The sequence below is a fragment of the Dama dama genome, chromosome 11 (assembly GCF_033118175.1).
Source record: "Dama dama isolate Ldn47 chromosome 11, ASM3311817v1, whole genome shotgun sequence".
Classification (NCBI taxonomy): domain Eukaryota; kingdom Metazoa; phylum Chordata; class Mammalia; order Artiodactyla; family Cervidae; genus Dama; species Dama dama.
The window spans coordinates 2,776,705-2,795,348 of NC_083691.1; the positions used below are offsets into that span (position 1 = coordinate 2,776,705).

Genomic DNA, 18,644 nt, shown 5'->3' on the forward strand with positions numbered 1-18,644 from the left:
TGTTTGTTGCATCCTCAAGTTTCCTTGTACATTCTGGACGCTGGATACTCACCAGATATACAATTTGCAAATATCCCCCCTTGATCCTGTGGTTGCTGTTCCTCTCTCAATAGTGTTCTTTGATGCACAAAAGTTTAAAATTCAGATAAAGCTCAACTTACTTTTTTTAAATTTTGTTTCTTATGCTTCTGGAGTCATATCTAAGAGTCCATCACTGAATCCAAGTCAAGAAACCTCTGTTTTCCCCTAAGAGCTTTATTTATAAGCTCTTATATTTAGGTTCAGAAAAATTAACTAAAAATGGATTTAATTTTTTTGTATATGGTATGAGGTAAAGGTGACAGTTGATTTTCATTCAACTCTTTAAAGTTTTTTTTACTGAAATATAATTGATTTACAACGTGTTAGTTTCAGGTATCTTTAGGATTCAGTATATATATGTCAGATTCTTTTCTATTATAGGTTACTACAAGATACTGAGTCAAGTCCCCTGTGATATGCAGTGAGTCCTTGTTGGTTCTGTTTTATATACTGTAGTATGTATATGTTAGTCTCAGACTCCTAATTTATCCCTCTCCCATCCTTTCCCCTTTGGTAACCATAAATTTATTTTCCATGTCTGTGAGTCTATTTCTGCTTTGTAAAGAAGTTCATCTGTATCATTTTTTTAGATTCCACATATAAGTGAGATCATATGATATTTGTCCTTCTCTGACTTACTTCACTGAGTATGATCATCTCTGGGTCCATCTACATTGCTGCAAATGGCACGATTTCATTCTTGTCCTGCGGCTCTCCCAGCCCCAGCTCGGCAAAGGCGAGGATCTGCCCTTGGGATGCGGGTGGAAGGACCCCTCCTCCTTCCCCAGTGGCCGGCACCCAGAGATGGAAGCTCGAGAGGAGAGAGCGTCCAGGTCGTAGGATGAGCCCGTGAGCCCCTGCTCAGGAGGCGGCTCCCCGTCCAGCCTGGTTCCCTCGTCCCCCTCCCTCGGTGGGGGGCGGGGGGGATCAGCGCACGAAGCATGAGCTGGGGGAGGGGGCCAGAGAGAGGGCTGCTGTCTCCTCTGCCGCTCTGAGCTGGTGAGCTGGGCCATGTTGGATTTCTGAATGAGGCCCACCAGCCTGAGGTTCCCGCTCCCCAGATGGACCTCCCCAGAAGACACGGGAGACAACTTCACTGAAGCTGCTCTTTACCCCTGAATGCTGGAATTCTCTGGGACCAGAAGCTTCCCTCCAGAGAGAATGACGGGGCGCAGCGAGTGTCCAGGTCTCCGGTCTGTTCAGCAGTCAGGCAGGTGAGGCAGGTGTTTGAGAAAAGCAGTCCACAGGGTGGAGAGACGGCCCAGGGGGTAGATGGGGGGAGAGGGGGGCAAGCAGGGGTCTACCACCCGCCCCCCTCACCGGGCTTGAGGGCCAGAGCGCGGGGCAGGGCTTGGCCTTGTGAGCAGGCGGAGCGGCCCACTGGGCCCCTCTGTGATCCGAGGTGTGGGCAAGACGCTGCCCCCGAGCTGCGGGGGGCAGCCAGCTTTGGGCATCCAGCCAACAAGTCTGGTTTGTCGTGGGACTAACCCAGCTGGCGGCCCTGGGCAGATCTGGGCAAACAGGTGAGCTGCTGAGGCTCCTCCCACCCCAAACAGACAGACAGGATTGGCCCTGGGGAAGGGGCTGGCCCTAAGTCCTCAGCTCTGGCTCTGAGCCTGAGGCCAGAGCTGCCTTCAGCTTCTGCTGCTCAGACCTCAGCCTCCCATCCCCGGCCTCTGCCTCCAGGCACCTGGCTTGCAGGTCCTCTCAGGAGCCATGGATCCCAGAGGTGAGTGGGGAGGGCCAAGGGCTCCAGGAGCGGGGCTGTGGGCACCTCTCGAGGGATCTGACCATCTGGCCCAGCGTGCCCAGCGGGGTTAGAGCCGGTGGTCCTGAACCAGGAGACGGGCGCAGAGAAGGCCTTGCATGTGTGGTGGGTGGTCGCCGGCAAGAATGGTGATGGCTCCCAGGGAAGGAGGTCTTCCCTGGCGGCTCAGACGATAAAAAACCCACATGCCATGCAGGAGACCGGGGTTCTGTCCCTGGGTAGGAAAGATCCCCTAGAGAAGGGAATGGCTACCCACTCCAGTATTCTTGCCTGGGGAATTCCATGGACAGAGGAGCCTGGACATGCCCAGGTTGGTGGAGGGTGGAGGGCAGACCCTTGAGGGCAGCTGTCCTGATTCGACGGCCAAGTCTCCCCCAGGTAGAATCATCCCCAATAGCCACATCTCTGGAGCTCTCTCTCTTTCCTCCACTTGTCTGGGCCCCGGAGGAGGGAGCAGGTGGTCACTGAAGGACTTCCTTCTGCTATGAAGACTGCCTGGTCAAAGCCCCTCCGGAGTCAAAGTCTGTCCCAGTGCCAGTGTGGGAAGTTGGAACCTAGGACATCTGGGGAGTGGGGGGTTGGTGGGGGCAGGGACAGAGCAGGAAGCAGGGAGGGAGGGAAGGACGAACTGGTCAAGGGGCAAAGAGGCTGCGTCCTGGATGGCAGAACCCAGCCCAGCCGGAACCCCATCCACCGTCAACCAAGGTCACCCGTGAGGCTGGGGGTGGAGAGGCAGAGGGGAGCGGACCAGAGCGGGCGGCAGAGGAGGAAAGGGCCGAGCACCACTAGGGTGCTGCTCCGGGGTGGGGGGTGGAGGCTCAGCCTGGCCCCTCCCGCCCCACCTTGTGGCTTCCTGGCAACCATTCCTCTCCCTCAGGGGAACCGCCTGCTCTCACCCTCACCCTCCCAGCCCCTGTGACTGCCCATGCGAAACCCAGGCTCTGCAGGCAAGTGGACTGCCGGGCACCTGGACTCCTCAGGACCCCCGCACGGGGGCACTCGTGTGCCCCCCTCACAGAGTCCAGCTCAGCGAGCGCCCGCAGTGCGAGGCGGGGTGGCGGGGCGCGGGGGGCACCCTGCGGCCGGGGCCGCTCCTGGGGGCGGGCCAGGACACCAGGCCCTGACCCCTCTGTGCGTGAGTCCCGGGCCGGCCCAGGGCCCGGCGCCTCATCTGGGGCCCGCTGGTAACGAACCTGCCAGAGTGGCAGTCGGAGGCCTGAATGGGAAGGCGGCTCTGTGGTCCCCTCCTCCCAGGGACCAGCCGGGGCTGAGGTCAGACCCCAGCCCCTGGACTCTACCCTTACTTGACCGGTGGAGAAAGGTAAGGAGGGCCCCGGGGGGCTCTGGGCTTTCCAAACACCTAGGAAGTCTCCCCTGCCCTCCTGGCCACCCGCCAACCCAGAGCAGGAGGAGGAGGCCCTGGTAGGAAGCTGGGAGGGTCGGAGAGGCGACCAGCACCCACCTGGATCCCTCGCTCTGCGCCCTCCTGGCTCCAGGGACGGGAGTGGGGGGACTGGCCGTAGGGGGTGCCTGCCACCACCGGCGAGGAGGCGGCGGAGGGAGACCGACTCCCGCCGCCCTTCAGGGGGTCATGGGAGCAGGACCCAGCCCTCTGCCTGCTCACGGGTGCCCCTGGGTGCCTGGGGGCGCACATCTCTCGGAAGACCAGGGTGCATGGCAGGCTCTTTTTTCTGACAGTTGACACAGAAGTTCTCTTGGCTCCAGCTGGGTCTCAGGGCAGTGCTCCCGGAAGAAATCCTTTTCCCAAACAGACTGGGAAGGACATGCTGGGTGTTCCCAGCTCAACTGGTTCAAGTTTGTACTGGTTCCCTAAAGCCGTGTGTCCTCAGAGTCTGCTCTTCATGACCAAAGCAGAGAGGCGCTTGTGAGGGCGGTGCGTGGGGGCCAGGGGCCCGGGACTCTTGGCCTTTCCCAGCCAACAGAAATTGACCAGAGGCTGGACAGCAGAGACTGGCCAGAGGCCAGAGGAGCAGTTCAGGCAAGGTTTTACTGGGGCTCTGCGGCAGCAGAGGGCAGTGAGAAGTAGCAGGTTCCCCTGCTTGCTCGCTTACTGGGGGGTGGGAGGTGGGCAAGCTTGTTCCTTATGTGGGGTGACAGTAGGGGTTGTCCAGGCGTGGGACTGCAGGGTGGTTTGCCCACCCCTCAGGTGCTGTTGTGAGCAGGGCGCATGCGGGCTACCCTGCTTTTGCTCCCAATCCCCTGCTTTTGTTCCTGGCTTTTCAGAGGTGATAACTAAGGGGTGGTTTGGTGGTTTTTTGTGTTTTTTTGGTATCTTTTGTCCAGAATTTACCCCAACTGTGCATGCATGGAGTTATTTTTAGTGCCATAGAGTTTCTTTGTGTTTTGTTGCTGGGGGAGAGGTGTGTCCAGGTGCAAGTATTGCAGAAAAGGGTCCAGAGTCCAAGCCTGTCTCACTTCCCACTGAGAGACTCTACACCCTTATCCTTAAGGGGTAAGGGACTGACGGTCTCTTCTGAAACTTCATCCTGCTGGTCTTCCCGGAGACCCTAGGTTTCCCTAGAGGTGTAGAAGTCCCTTGCTGACTGTTCCAAGGACTTGTAGGGACCTGAATCACCCTCCACGGAAATGGGTTGAACTCCTTGAGTCATCATGAGCCTTACTGCAAACTTTGGAGCCTAGTAGACACAAACTTAATCAAAAGGTTAAACAAACAAGGGCTAGAAAGAAGAACAACAATAAAAGGGCCTAGACGGGGAAGGAATCAGGTGAACTTTGAGAGGGCTCCCTTGACTGTTGACCAGTCAGTGGATGACGTCACCCCTGCCATGAAGTCATTCTGCTTGGGTGTATATTTTTGTTTATATCAGGATTAAAATTGAACATGTTTCTCTACTTTTAGAATGGGAGATCTGGCCCTGTTGGTTCCAGGTCTCCTTCTTGGACTGAAAAGTCACAAGTTTTCGACACTTGGGAAGACAAGGGAGCACTAGAGGAAATATGGCACAAATCAACATTGACTGAAAAGAAAAGGGTTATGAAAACATGAAAACCTCCTGACAGAAAGCTTTTTATACCTTGTAGGATCCAGGAGAACAAACAAGCAGACCAGTTTTCAGTTTCCCCACCTGTATTGAGTAACAGGATTGGAGATTGATTGTCTGCTGAGGCCAAATGGCTTTTCCCAGTGTTGGTTTCTCCCTGGTATGGGCCTCAGAGCTGTTTTTTTCACCTCCCAATCTGCCCTGCTGTTCCCTTGGATAAATTGAGAATTTTCGTTTTGCTGCCCATGGCTTAGGCCTAAAATAGCTTGTTTTCCAATCTGGAGATAGCCGTCTACTTCCAGGGTTTATAACATATCTCAGATATTTGACTTGTTGTTTTGAGAGGTGTGCCTTCATTTGGGAGAACCTGTGAACCCAGGTCTCAAGGAAATTAAGGACTTCAGTGGTATTCTGATCTGAGGCCTCCATGGTGGGATTACATATTAATAAGCTGTCTACATAGTGTAGAATAGCCTCTTCTTTTAGGTGTATTTCCCTCAGTTCTCTTCCTAGGGCCTGGGCAAACAAGTGTGGGCGGCCTTGAAAACCCTGAAGCTGTGCTGTCCAGGTATATTGTCGCATTCGACTCCACTGGGGGTTAGTTCACTCAAAGGCAAACAGATCCTGAGAGGAGGGAGAAATGGGATTCAAAAGAGGGCACTCCTGAGGGCAAGCACAGTAAACCGCTTGGCTTCTCCAGGAATCTGGACTAATGCAAGGACTGGCCATGTGGGGACTTACAGGGACCCCCACCTTGGGTACAGTTCTAAGGCCTTGTGTGATTCGATATTCCCCCATTGACTTAACAACTGGCAGAATTAGGATACTGCGTGGGGCTTTCCTGGTGGCTCAGACAGTGAAGAATCTGCCTGCAATGCAGGAGACCCCAGTTCGATCCCTGGCTTGGGAAGATCCCCTGGAGAAGGGAGCGGTTACCCACTCCAGCATTCTTGCCTGGAGAATTCCATGGACAGAGGAGCCTGGCAGGCTACCGTCCATGGAGTCGCAGAGTCAGACACAACTGAGAGACTAACACTTGTTCACTGTGGAGACAGATGGGGTACTAAGAGGCCATGTTTTAAGAATTTATCTGTGAGGGGTTGCAAACTTTTTTTGCTTCCAACTTTATGTCTTGTTAGTGGCTTCTGGCTTAAGGTTAATTTTTACAGGTTGGACATAGACTTCCTAAGGATTCTTTCACCCCAAACTACAGGGAATAGGACCTTGCTCTTCTGAGTGATCTTTCTTATTCAGAGTCAAGAACAGGGGCTGCCTGGGGTCTCCTAATTGTCATATGGCTGAGAGGGAGCCGTATTATGGTCTCTCCCCAGTAGTGGTGAGAACTTCCCTGGTTGCTCAGATGGTAAAGTGTCTGCCTACAATGTGGGAGACCCAGGTTCGATCCCTGGGTCAGGAAGATCCTCTGGGAAAGGAAATGGCAACCCACTCCAGTGCTCTTGCCTGGAGAATCCCGTGGGCAGAGGAGCCTGGTGGGCTACAGTCCATGGGGTCGCAGAGAGCCGGACACGACTGAGTGAATAAACTTCCCAGTAGTGGGGCAGGAAGCTCAGGCACAGCTCCAGAGGTGTGTGTTCAGCTGGCAAGTGAGAGGCCCGGGGAAGTAGCAGCTTCAGGGTTTTCCATCAACAGCAGTTACTGTGCAGGTTTTAGAGGAAAGAGGTCCAGAGGGAGAAATCAGGACAGAGTAAGTGGCTCCCGTATTGATTTAAAAAGTCAGTCTTAAAAAATAAATAAATAAATAAATAAAAAGTCAGCTTTCTTACCTGCCACGTCAAGGACCACCCAGGGCTTCTTGATGGAGATGGACAGCTCGCTGAGGGGGGTCACCAGAATCCCCAAGCAGCCTGAGTCATCCAGCACGGCTGCCTCGGGAGTGGGAGCCCCCTTCCCCTTTGGGACTGGGGATAGTCCCACCTCCAGTGACCGTATGCAGACTGGGCATGGACCAGGGGCTTCTTTTTGGCACTTTTGGCCCAGTGGCCGGTTGACTTATATTTGAAGCATTCCCCCCTGCTGGTTTTACCTCCAGGAGGATGGTTAAACTTCCATGGCCTCTTTGGGTTGTCCTGAGGTTGCAAGGCATAGCTAACAGCCATGGTCCTCAGTTTAGCTTGAGCCCTGGCCAGCCTATTTGCACGTCAGTTTCTCTCTTCCTCCTTGGTTTGATCTGGATTATTAAATACCCCAGAGGTCTCCTCTAGGAGTTGGGGCATCGGGGTCTGTGGGCCGAATTGTAACTTTTGGAGTTTCTGCCTGCTGTCAGGGGCAGAATGGCTGATTAAATGTTGTCCCAGCAGGGACTGACCCTCAGGAATGGATGGATTGAGGTCAGTAGGTTTTTTTTAAAAACCACAAGCCATCCCTGAAAGAGGGCTGGATTTTCTTTTTTCTTCTTGGGTTGCTCCTTTGACCTTTTCAGAGTTAACTGGCTTCTTGATGCACTTGCTCACCCCTTCTAATACACACTGTAGTGTGCTCCCTGGCTTCTTGTTCCCTCCTGGGAATTATAATACCCTCGGGATTCCCGATTTGAGACTGCGTCTCCACCCATAACAAAGCGTTCGGGTTGGTGCCTGGTCCGTGTGCCCCTGGGCTGCTGCCCAAATTCTCTGTTTTTCCTCAAGGGTACAGCAAGTAGATAAGACTATTTGGACACTCTTCCAAGTTAAAGGCCAGAGTTAGGGCCTGTTTCTTCTGACTTAGAAGAGGATCCTTCCATGTTGATTAACCTGCAACTAAGAACGCTTCTAGAAATGAAATCCATCCTGGAGACATTTACCAGGAGGCTATTATCAGAAGAGGGTCGGGGTGTCCTCTGAATTCCCTTCTTACCTAGTGAGACTTGGGGCATCGTCTACTCTCCCTTGGATTCCCTGGTGCCTCAGACAGTAAAGAGTCTGCCCTCAGTGCGGGAGGCCCGGGTTCTATCCCTGGGTCAGGAAGATCCCCTGGAGAAGGAAATGGCAACCCGCTCCAGTATTCTTGCCTGGAAAAGCCCATGGATGGAGGAGCCTGGCGGGCTCCAGTCCATGGGGTCCCAAAGAGTCCGACACAACAGAGTGACTAACACTTTCACTTTCTTTCACTCCTGGTTTAGGCATTTAGTCCTAAACAGGGACTCCACTGGTCTCATGCAAGCCAGGCAGGTGGTCACCCTGGCCTGGATCTGAGCCCTGACATTGCCGTGAGTTCTACATGACTTTGCGCAAAGCTGTTCCTTCTATGCAAAGTTCCTCCCTGGCTGGGGCTCCTCTAATGAATTCCTGTGGGACGATGATGCCCACATTCTCCTCTGCAGAGCCCTCTATTTCCTCCCCTCCCCTGAGCACTAAGAAAAGAGGAGCACTGTTCCAAGGAGGAAGATCAGGGTGGCCTAGGAGACACCCGAGGCCCTTTGAATTGTTGTCGTTGTTCAGTCACTAAGTCATTTCTGACTTCTTGATCCCATGGATGGCAGCCTGCCAGGCCTCCCTGTCCGTCACCACCTCCTGGAGCTTGCTCAAACTCATGTCCATCGAGTCGGTGATGCCATCCAACCATCTCATCCTCTGTCGTCCCCTTCTCTTGTCCTCAATCTTTCCCGGCATCGAGGTCTTTTCCAATGAGTCAGCTCCAAAGTATTGGAGCATCAGTCCTTCCAATGAACATTCAGGATTGCTTTCCTTTAGGATTGACTGGTTTGATCTTGCTTTGAATATTTGAAATTAAAAATCCCTGGCTTAAGTCACTTCCTTGGTTAGTGGTGGATAAAGTGTTCTCTGTTCATTTCACTCGACCTGTCAGCAGCAGCCCCGGGACACCTTTGGGTGTGGTTTGGTGGTGTCAGGGCACACAGATTTCAAGAACCTGTCAGGGAAGTGCAGCCTTCGTGACCCCTTCCCTGCTCCATCCCCACACCCTCTCCCTCCCTGGATGCTGACTCAGGACAAACACCATGGCACCTTGCTTGTCGTGCCCAAGTGCCATGTCCAGTCCAATCCTGGGGCCTGGCGGCCCAGCTTCCAGTCTCCCTGGATCCTCCAACGCCAGGAGTTTTCCATGATCTCTTCCATCATCCTGTCTCTCCCTCCTCTCTCTGGTCCAGCTCACCTCGCTGCTCCCCACCCGGGGCTCACTTCCCGTCCTGAGCCGCCATCCCTACGCCTTTGGGGGAGTACAGGAGAGCTCCTTGCACTTTGCCTCCAAACAGTCTTTTGAGATTCACCTGTGCAGCCTGCTCTGTTTCAGAGGTGGGTGAGGAGTCGGGGGGCTCAGAAGTCAGCTGGGAAGCGCCAGGGACCCAGACCAGCCTCCAGCTCTGAGCCACGGGGCGGCTGTGCCATACACAGTGTGGGCCAAGAAGACTCCATCCAGATGTGTGTGCTGAACGCCATCGAGCGAGGGGGCGAGAAGAAAGTCAGGACACGTGTACTGATGCCCCCAGCCATCCCGCACGGGGCTGGGGGAGCTGCCAACGGGGATCCTCAAGGTCGGGATGTGGCTTTGCTGGATGGAACCCACCTTCAGCCCACTCTCCCGTCAGCCCACCCGGGCCGCTGAGCCCCATAAGCAGCTGGAAATGAGCCTGCAAGCCCACCCCATTTGTCGGCCTACTTTTTTTTTTTTTAAGAATTATTGTAGTAAAATATACATAACAAGGAACTTACCATCTAAACCACGTTTAAGTGTACATTCCAGCGGCGTTAAGTACATTATGCAGCTATCACCACCACCCTCTCCAGAACGTTTCATCTTCCCAAGTGGAAACTCTGTGCTCCGTGCCAGCCCCAGTCCCTGACCCCCACCATCTACTTTCTGCCTCTAAGGATTTGACTCCTCTAGGGACCTCAGAGAAGTGGAAAACTACAGGATTTGCCTGTGGTGACTGGCTTACTCCCCTTGGCACGATGTCCTTGAAGCCCATCCGTGTTGTATCTCATGAAAGGGAAAGTGTTAGTCACTCAGTCGTATCCGACTCTTTGCCACCCCACACTGTAGCCCACCAGGCTCCTCTGTCCATGGGATTTTCCAGGCAAGAATACTGGAGTGGGTTGCCATTTCCATCTCCAGGGCATCTTCCCAACCCTGGGATCGAACCTGGGACCCCTGCATTGCGGGCAGATTCTTTACCATCTGAGCCGCCAGGGAAGACCCTGTTGCATCTCATGACAAGCCTCTATAAGTCTGACTCACACTCCACAGTAACGATGCCCCACAATTTCTTTATCCGTCATCCATCAATGGATGTTGGGGTGCTGCTTCTTTTTGGCTCTTGTGAATAATTCTGCTGTGAACACCAGCGTCCAAATATCTGTTTGAGTCTCTACTTTTACCTCTTTTTGGGTGTATGCCCCTGAGCAGAATTGCTGGATGATAAAGAATTATATGTTTGATTTTTTGAAGATCTGCCGTACCTTTTCCCTCGTGACCAGGAATACATCTTGGGAGTTGGAGCTGACATGGTGTGGTGGTGAACTGAATTCAGGAAAAGGAAGTGTTAAAGATGCCTCGGAGTTTTTTTGTTTTGTCTTGTTTTGTTTTATGGCCGCCAACCAGAGCTCGTACTTGGCACCAGCAGTGATAGCTCCAAGTCTTAACCACTGGATTGTTGGGGAATTTCCAGCCTCAGATTTTTTTTTTAATGTTTATTTATTTATTTTTGGCTGTGTTGAGTCTTAGTTGTGACACACAGGGTCTTCCTTGTGGCCTGCGGGATCTTTCGTTGTGGTGCGCGGGCTTCTCTCTAGTTGGGACTCATGGGTTTAACTGCCCTGTAGCATGTGGGGTCTTGCGCTTCCCTGGGGCTCAGTGGTAAAGAATCTTTCTGCCAGTGCAGGAGATGTGGGTTTAATCCCTCGATCGGGAAGACCCCTTGCAGAAGGAAATGGCAATCCACTCCAGTATTCTTGCCTGGGAAATCCCATGGACAGAGGAGCCTGGAGGGCTACAGTCCATGGGGTTGCAGAAGAGTCAGACACAACTTAGCAACTAAACAGCAATGATGACCTCTGGGACCTTAGTTCTGCAGCCACGGACTGAACCCCCGTCCCCTGCATCGGAAGGTGGATTCTGAACCCCTAGACCACCAGGGAAGTCTCAGCCTTGGACCTTCAGGTGCATGGTGATGCCCTCCTCAGACAGGAAGAGTGCCCCTTGAAGGTGTGGTCATGGGGACCCACATCCTGTTTGGCCGTGATAAAACTGATGTGCCCTCCGTGGGGATGGCCACTCCAGTTTCCTGGTCTGCAGGGCCACGAGAGGTGAAGGCTGCAGATGTGACCAGAGGGTCAGCAGCATAGATACGGCATTTAATGCTCCAGTACAAGCTAGGAGCCCCCGGGTGGTGAGTGCGGGTGCAGGAGGGGGCCCAGGACCACGCCTGGAGCCTCCGGTTCTCGTGCTACATCAGGAGGAAGAGCCGGGGGAAATAACCCAAAGAGTTCAACTGCAGCTGCTGCGCCAACTCAGACAAGGACAAAGATATCGGGTCAGGGTGCAGAGGCTCTTGGAGGCTCTGCGTAGGGAAGCTTCAGCGAGGCGCAGGGTGAGAGGCTGGCTAGTGAGGGTTAAGAAGGCTCTGGAGAAGGGTTGGAGGGCTCAGGTATAGAGGATTTTCTTTTCCAAGATTTTCTCTAAAGGGATGCTCAGACAAAAAGGGAGGGGCGCTGGAGGCAAACAAGTCGCAAGAACGTGAGTGATGTACAGACGTCACATTCTGCCGCACCCCTGCTCTGGTCATGGCCATGTTCCTGCTCACCTGGTCCTGCACACACCTCATTACCAGGGCACGGCCAATAACCCACTGCCCGCCCGGTGGGTGAGAACTGGAGTCTCAAACAATCTTTATCTGCCCGCCCTTCCTATCCTGAGGTTGAATGCCTTTCAGCATGCATTGTCATCTCACACACTTTGCCCTTAGGAAAAATTCAACAATTGTTCATATTTATTAAGTCATACAAGGTATTATTAAGGGACTTAGGGTTTTTCTGTGACATGAGTTATAAACATTTTTTCCCTGCTTTGGTTTCTTTTGACTTTTTCTGTGGTTCTTTTTAACCATGCATAGCACTCCGTTGGGTCATATTTATTTGCCTCCATTTAGGACTATTAAGAAAACCTTTTGTCAAACTTAGGCTTTTCTCCTCTTCAAGATTTAAAAAGAGACATGTTATTCTGGTTTATTTACATATTTATTTAATGTCATTATTGTACATTTGGAGAAGGAGATGGCAACCCACTCCAGTATTCTTGCCTGGAGAATCCCACAGACAAGGAAGCCTGGCGGGCTGCAGTCCACAGGGTTGCAGAGTCGACCCGGCTGAGCGACTAACACATTGCACATTACCTGGCTCAAAAATAAAAATGACTCTTCAGGAGATAAACTGCATGTCAAGCCCACTGGTCACTGCCAATACTGCTCCCTTGCTCTTTATTCACAACCTTTGCATTTACTTCTGCTGCTGCCTTTTAGGTTTTTTTTTTAAAAATGTAAAAGTAAATGAATATATGTCCTTTCCACCCTCTTTTCTCACACATGGGTAGAATATTACTTGTACTGTTCTGTACTTTGCTTGAAACATGACTCTTAAATTCCAACAGCATTTTTTTTAATGGCTGTATAGTACGCTTTATTGGACACACCAAAGTCAATTTAATCGGCACACCCCCGCCAACCCTGCCACAGACGAACCCGTGGGTTGTTACCGGTCTTTTGCTCTCACATACAAAGCCTACCAGTCATTCTACTTGTGTGTAGCTTCCTCTGCCCTGTAGATGCTCCGCAGTGAATCTGCAAGGTCCGATGCTGAGTCTGCCTCTGGGTAGATACTGTCTGATCGTCCTTCGTTTTGGGTTTTACCCTCTTCTGCTCTCTACAGCGGTGTTTCTCGCTAACCCCCCTCCCCCCCACACACACCTGTGACACTGTGAAGGGAGATCTTTTAGAAGACCTTACTGAGTCAGGTTAAGCTTTGGAAGGCCACAATCACTGACGTCCAAGGTTTGTTTGCACCCCAAGGATCAGTTTCCGCCCTCTTAGGGGTGATATGCCTCCTCGCCCGCTCCCGGCCAGTTCCCCGCCTAGAGAAAGCTCCACCCCAAGGCGTGGGCGGGCGCGGTCCACACAGTCCACTCCCTCCCTCCGCAGAGCATCGCTGGCCCTTTCACCGTCTGTTGGTGAGAAATGGGATCTCCCTGTGGCTTCACTGTTTTTTATTTTTAAAACAGCTTCAGGAATAGTTGACATATAATTGAGCGATCGATCCCTGCGTCGGAAGAGCCCCCAGAGAAGGAAATGGCAACCCACTCCAGTTTTCTTGCCTGGAGAATTCTGTGGACAGAAGAGCCTGGCGGGCTACAGTCCATGGGGTCCCAAAGAGTCGGACATGACTTAGCGACTAAAAGCCATCAACAACAAGCTACACGCACTCAAAGTGTGCTGTTGGGTAAATGTTAACATTTGTGTACCTCCATGAAGCTATCACCACAGTCAGGACAGCAAGCAAATCTGTCACCCTCAAAGCTTCCTCTTGCCCTTCTGTGACCCGTCCCACCTTCCCCACCCCTGCCACAGAGGGCAGACACCCCTTTCTGTCCCTATAGACTACTGTGCATTTTCCAGAATTTCATATAAAGGAAACTGCAGTAATGACTCCTTTTCATCTGGCCTCTCAGTGTTTTGCGAATCCTCAACGCAGACCTGTGTGTCCAGTTCATTCTTTCTGCTATGGTGCGGCCACACCTCAGTTTGCTTATCCTTTCCTCTGTTGATGGACATTTGAATTCTTAGCTATGACAAATGAACCTGCTGTACCAGTCCTGCGAATCTTTGTGTGGACACTCTTTCATTTCTCCTGAAAAGGCTGGGTCATCTGGGAGGAAATGCCTAACTGTTTTTCAGAGTGGTTGTGTAATACTACAACCCCCCACACAAGCATATGAGAATTTCTTAAAAAAATTTTTTTTTAATTTATTTATTTTTAATTGAAGGATAATTGCTTTCCAGTATTGTGTTGGTTCCTTCCATACGCCAACATGAATCAACCATAGGTATACGCTTGTCCCTTCCCTCTTGAACCTCTCTCCCATCTCCCACCCTCTAGGTTATCACAGAGAGTTTCGGTTGCTTCATATCCTCTCCATCATGTGGTATTATTGACCTTTTAAATTCTAATGGATATATAACGGTATCTTATACTCTGGTTTCTCTTCAGATCGTAGACTCTGGTTTCTCTTCAGATCGTATAAATCTTTCGCCTTTCACTGTGATTTTAATGGACATTTCTCTGATGACGAATGAGGAACATTTTTCATAAACTTTTTTTTGCCATCTCTATATCTTCTTTAATGAAGTCAAGTGTGTTCAGATCATACATATATGTATTGGGTTGGCCAAAGGTTTTTCTGTAAGATTTTACTGCAAAACCTGAATGGAAAACAAACAAACAAAAAAAAAAAAACCTGAATGAGGTTTTTGGCTAACCCTATGTATAGAATTGATGCCTTCAAACTGTGGTGCTGGAGAAGACTCCTGAGAGTCTCTTGGACCGCAAGGAGATCAAAACCATCAATCTTAAGGGAAATCAACCCTGAATACTCGTTGGAAGGACTGATGCTAAAGTTGAAACTCCAGTGTTTTGGTCATCTGATGTGAAAAGCTGACTCTTTAGAAAAGTCCTCAATCCTGGGAAGGATTGAGGGCAGAAGGAAGAGGGTGTCAGAGGATGAGATGGCTGGATGGCACCACCAAGGCAATGGACATGAACTTGGGCAAACTTTGGGAGATGGTGAAGGACAGGGAGGCCTGGTGTGCTGCAGTCCTTGGGGTCACAAAGAGCCGGACACGACTGGGGGACTGAACTGCAACAATATAAATGTGTGTGTTTTCATACAATTGGGTTTTATATGCAGCTCCTTTATCAGATATGTGACTTGGAAATAATTTTTTCCTGGCTGATTTGTCTTTTTTATTCTCCTAACTGTCATTAACAGAGCAGAAGTTGCTCATTTTGATTAAATCCAATTTATGAATTTCTCTTTTCTGGATATGGCTTTTGGTGTTGTATCTAAGAAATCTTTACCTAATCCAAGGCCATAAAAGTTGTATTTTTTTTCCTAAATGTTTTATAGTTTCAGCCCTTATAGCTTTGTCTATGATCCATTGCAGTTAATGTTTGTATGTGGAATGAAGTTCATTATTTCTGTGTACAGATTGCCAATCTGTACACAAGAAAATAAAGTCTGTCACTGCTTCCACTTTTTCCCCTCCTTTTTGCCATGAGGTGGTGGGACCACATGCCAAGATCTTAGTTTTTTGAGTGTTGAGTTTCAAGCTAGCTTTCCACTCTCCTCTGTCATCCTCATCAAGAGGCTCTTTAGCTTCTCTTTGCTTTCTGCCATTAGAGTGGTATCATCTACATATCTGAGGTTGTTGATAATAACAATTGATTTTTATATATTGACCTTGTATCCTGCAGTTTTGCTAAACTCACCTGCTCACTTGTTAGTTCTAACACATTTTGTTTTTTTTTTAAATAGATTCCATCAGATTTTCTACAGAGATGAACATGTAGTATGGGAATAAAGACAGATCTGCTTTTTCCTTTCCAATCTGGATGCATTTCTTTTCTTTTTCTTTTTTTTTTAAAGCAGCTTTATAGAGGTAAAGCAGACATGTGACAAACAACACATTAATTTAGAAAGTATAGAATTTAACAACTTTTGATGTATACACCTGCAAAACCCATCATGACAATTATGAAAATGAATGTAACTCTCACCCCCAGAGAGTCCTGTGCCCATTCGCAGCTTCTCTCTGCCGTGCTCTCCCCACCACCATCCCCAGGCAACCGCTGTTCTGGCTTCTGGCACTACAGATCGATTTGCATTTCCTAGAATCATATGTAAATGGAATCTTCCAGGAAGTACTTGCTTCTATCTGGATTTTTCCATGCCACATGATTTGTTTTAAACTATGACTGTAAGCTGAATTAATCTAGTTCTCTCAGACACACAAGACGGAACAGAAGACTCTCAAGTACAACAAAATGTTCCTATCCACTTGAAAATCTTGTCCATCCATTAAATCAAACCCAAATTGGGCATATCAAGTTCCCTTAAGCATTTAAAATGTGGGACACATAGAGTTTATACAAAATTATATAATACAGTGTTACCAAATTCATTGTAAACTTGTATAAGCTCAAGTTTTTGTTTTGTTTTTTATTTTTATTTTTTTATTGAGGTTTAGTTGATTTACAATATTGTGCTGTTTCAGGTGTATAGGAAAGTGATTCATTATTTTATATATTTATACATATATATATATATATATTCTTTTTCAGATTCCTTTTCCTTATAGGTTATTATATAATATTGAGTAAATCTCTGTGCTATACAACCAGTTCTTGTTGGGTATCTATCTTATATATAATAGTGTGTATATGTTAATCCCAAACTTCTAATTTATCCCTCTCCCCCCTTTTTCCTTTTGATAACCATCAGCTTGTTTTCTGTCTGTGGATCTATTTCTACTCATTTGGACCTTTTTTTTTTTTTTTAAGATTCCACATATAAGTGATACCATATGATATTTGTCTTTTTCTGTCCTTTTTCTGTCCTGTACTTCACTTAGTATGATAATATCTAGGTATCCATGTTGCGGCAAGTGGCATTACTTCACTCCTATGGTTGAGTAACGCTCCACTGTATATATTGATTTTTACACACCACACCTTCTTTTTCCATTCATCTCTTGATGGTCATTTAGGTTGCTTCCGTGTCTTGGCTATATGTGTGTGACTAGAATTTTCATCTTCATACCATTTTCATCTTCATACCTAGTCAAAGAAAACAGAGGTGTCTATCCTTGACCAAATGCAGTTCTTTGGTGAATGTTCCTGGACTGCACCCGATGTGTATAGTTTTCTTAGTCCAACACTTGGGAGCCCCTCAGGCCGCTGCAACATGAGACTTGGGCGTCTGAGACCCAGCAGTGTGGTGGCTGTGGGTGGGGGCTCATTCAGGATGCTGTAGTTCACTCACACAGTTGCGTCTGACCCTTTGCAACCCCATGGACTGCAGCACGCCAGCGTGGGGCTTGCTAAACCCACAGCCTCCAGCCAAGGTTTTGTCAGCACACGTGAGGCAACTTCCTTCAAACGTGCAGTTCCCTGGAGTGCAGCCTCCTTGCAGGGCCTCCCAGGCCTGACTGTTTCTGTTGCAGGTAACCCTGGTGCGCGCTCCTACCGCACTGGGGATTCGGGTGTTTAGGAGGCTGGGAATCCCCTCGGCAAGGGACGCGAGACCTTTGTGTCTCACAGTCCTCTGTCTCGTCACACACCCTGCTGGTCAGTTCACGCCATTGCACCTGCTTCTCCGGAGCGTACGAGTGGTCCTGGCCCCCTGGGGCCTGCCAGTGAGCAGGGGCACCCAGGCAGGTGCCCAGGGACTGCAGGGCGAGGCTCAGTGGGATTACGGCTCCAGGAGAGGTTCCAGCCCACCTTCCCCGCGAGCGGAAAGGAGGGAGAGGCCGTCCCCGGCCAGTGCCCGACTTTGGCCTCGACAGGCACCAGGTGACCCAGGCCTCCTCTTCACAGAGATCCGGGGGAAGAGCGCCAAGTCCTGGCTGGGTCTGATCCTGCTCTTCGCCGTACTTCTGGGCTTCTACAGGTAAGGAGGAGGGGACGGCCCGGGCCCTGTGGAGCTGGGGACTTATGACCTGAGTGACCAGAGCCGCTGTGATGATGTCAGAATTCCCACTGTGCTGAGACGCCGGTTCCCTGCCAGCACCTTGCCCTGCTCCCAGGTGATTTACAGGCATTAATGTAACTGCAGGTGACGGGCTCATCTGGGAGGTGAGTGTAAACGTGACTGTGGATGGGGAGGGCTTCAGAAGGCAGTGCTTAAGGCTTTTTAGAAACACCAATTACATCCACATGCGGGGCTCACAGGGCTTCCCCGGTGGCACTCACAGTATAGAACCTGCCTCCCAAAGCAGGAGACGTGAGAGATGCAGTTTCCACCCCTGGGTTGGGAAGATCCCCTGGAGGAGGGCATGGCAAGCCACTCCAGGACTCTTGCCTGGAGAACCCCATGGGCAGAGGAGCCTGGAGGGCTGCAGTCCACGTGTTCACAAAGAGTCGGACCCGACTGGAGTGACTGAGCACACAGGCGTGCATGGGGCTCGCATCACAATTTGCACAGATTTATGGAGAAGAGATGACACCTTTTCACTGCATTGTGATACGCTATTTTATGTTTTAAAACAAACCTGGCAGCTCTAAAACTGTATTCCCTTTAAAGAAGCTAGTCATACTCTCTCAGGACTCGGTTCTTATTCCACAAGAGGGTGCAATTAACCCTAGACTCAGTTGTGCAGTGGGTGCCAAATGTTTATTTACTATTTCAGACTGCAGATTGCATATGCATTTAGTTGTTAGTTGTTAGAGCTATACGCTTTGTCACTGATGACTTTTGCAAAGAAATGTGTTAGAAAGAGCCTCCGTTTGTGGGATATGTATTCTGTGTGATGCCTTGAGGGGAACACATGGTGGGTGTTCTAGACTCTCTCCCCAACCTGTAAGATAATCATTATTGTTGTTGTTTAGTCAGTCATGTCCAACGCCTTTGTGACCCCATGGACTGTAGCCCACCAGCCTCCCCATTCCATGGGATTCTCCAGGCAAGAATACTGGAGTGGGTTGCCATTCCCTTCTCCAGGGGATCTTCCTGACCCAGGGATCAAACCCGAGTCTCCTGCATTGGCAGGCGGA

General features: G+C 50.1%; 1 protein-coding gene and 1 long non-coding RNA gene across 2 annotated transcripts in view; both read left to right on the forward strand.

The window, feature by feature from the left end:
• Positions 1-1,658: 1,658 nt before the first annotated feature.
• Positions 1,659-18,644, forward strand: part of LOC133064330 (histo-blood group ABO system transferase-like) — a 31,701-nt gene continuing 14,715 nt past the window's right edge. The window contains 2 exon segments of the mRNA XM_061154251.1: positions 1,659-1,810; positions 17,469-17,541. Of these exon segments, the coding sequence (XP_061010234.1) occupies positions 1,798-1,810; positions 17,469-17,541 (86 nt within the window). The 5' untranslated portion in view covers positions 1,659-1,797.
• Positions 3,877-17,431, forward strand: LOC133064331 (uncharacterized). Its single transcript, XR_009694612.1, has 3 exons — positions 3,877-10,986; positions 13,099-13,316; positions 14,085-17,431. It is a non-coding gene; the product is annotated as an uncharacterized LOC133064331 (long non-coding RNA).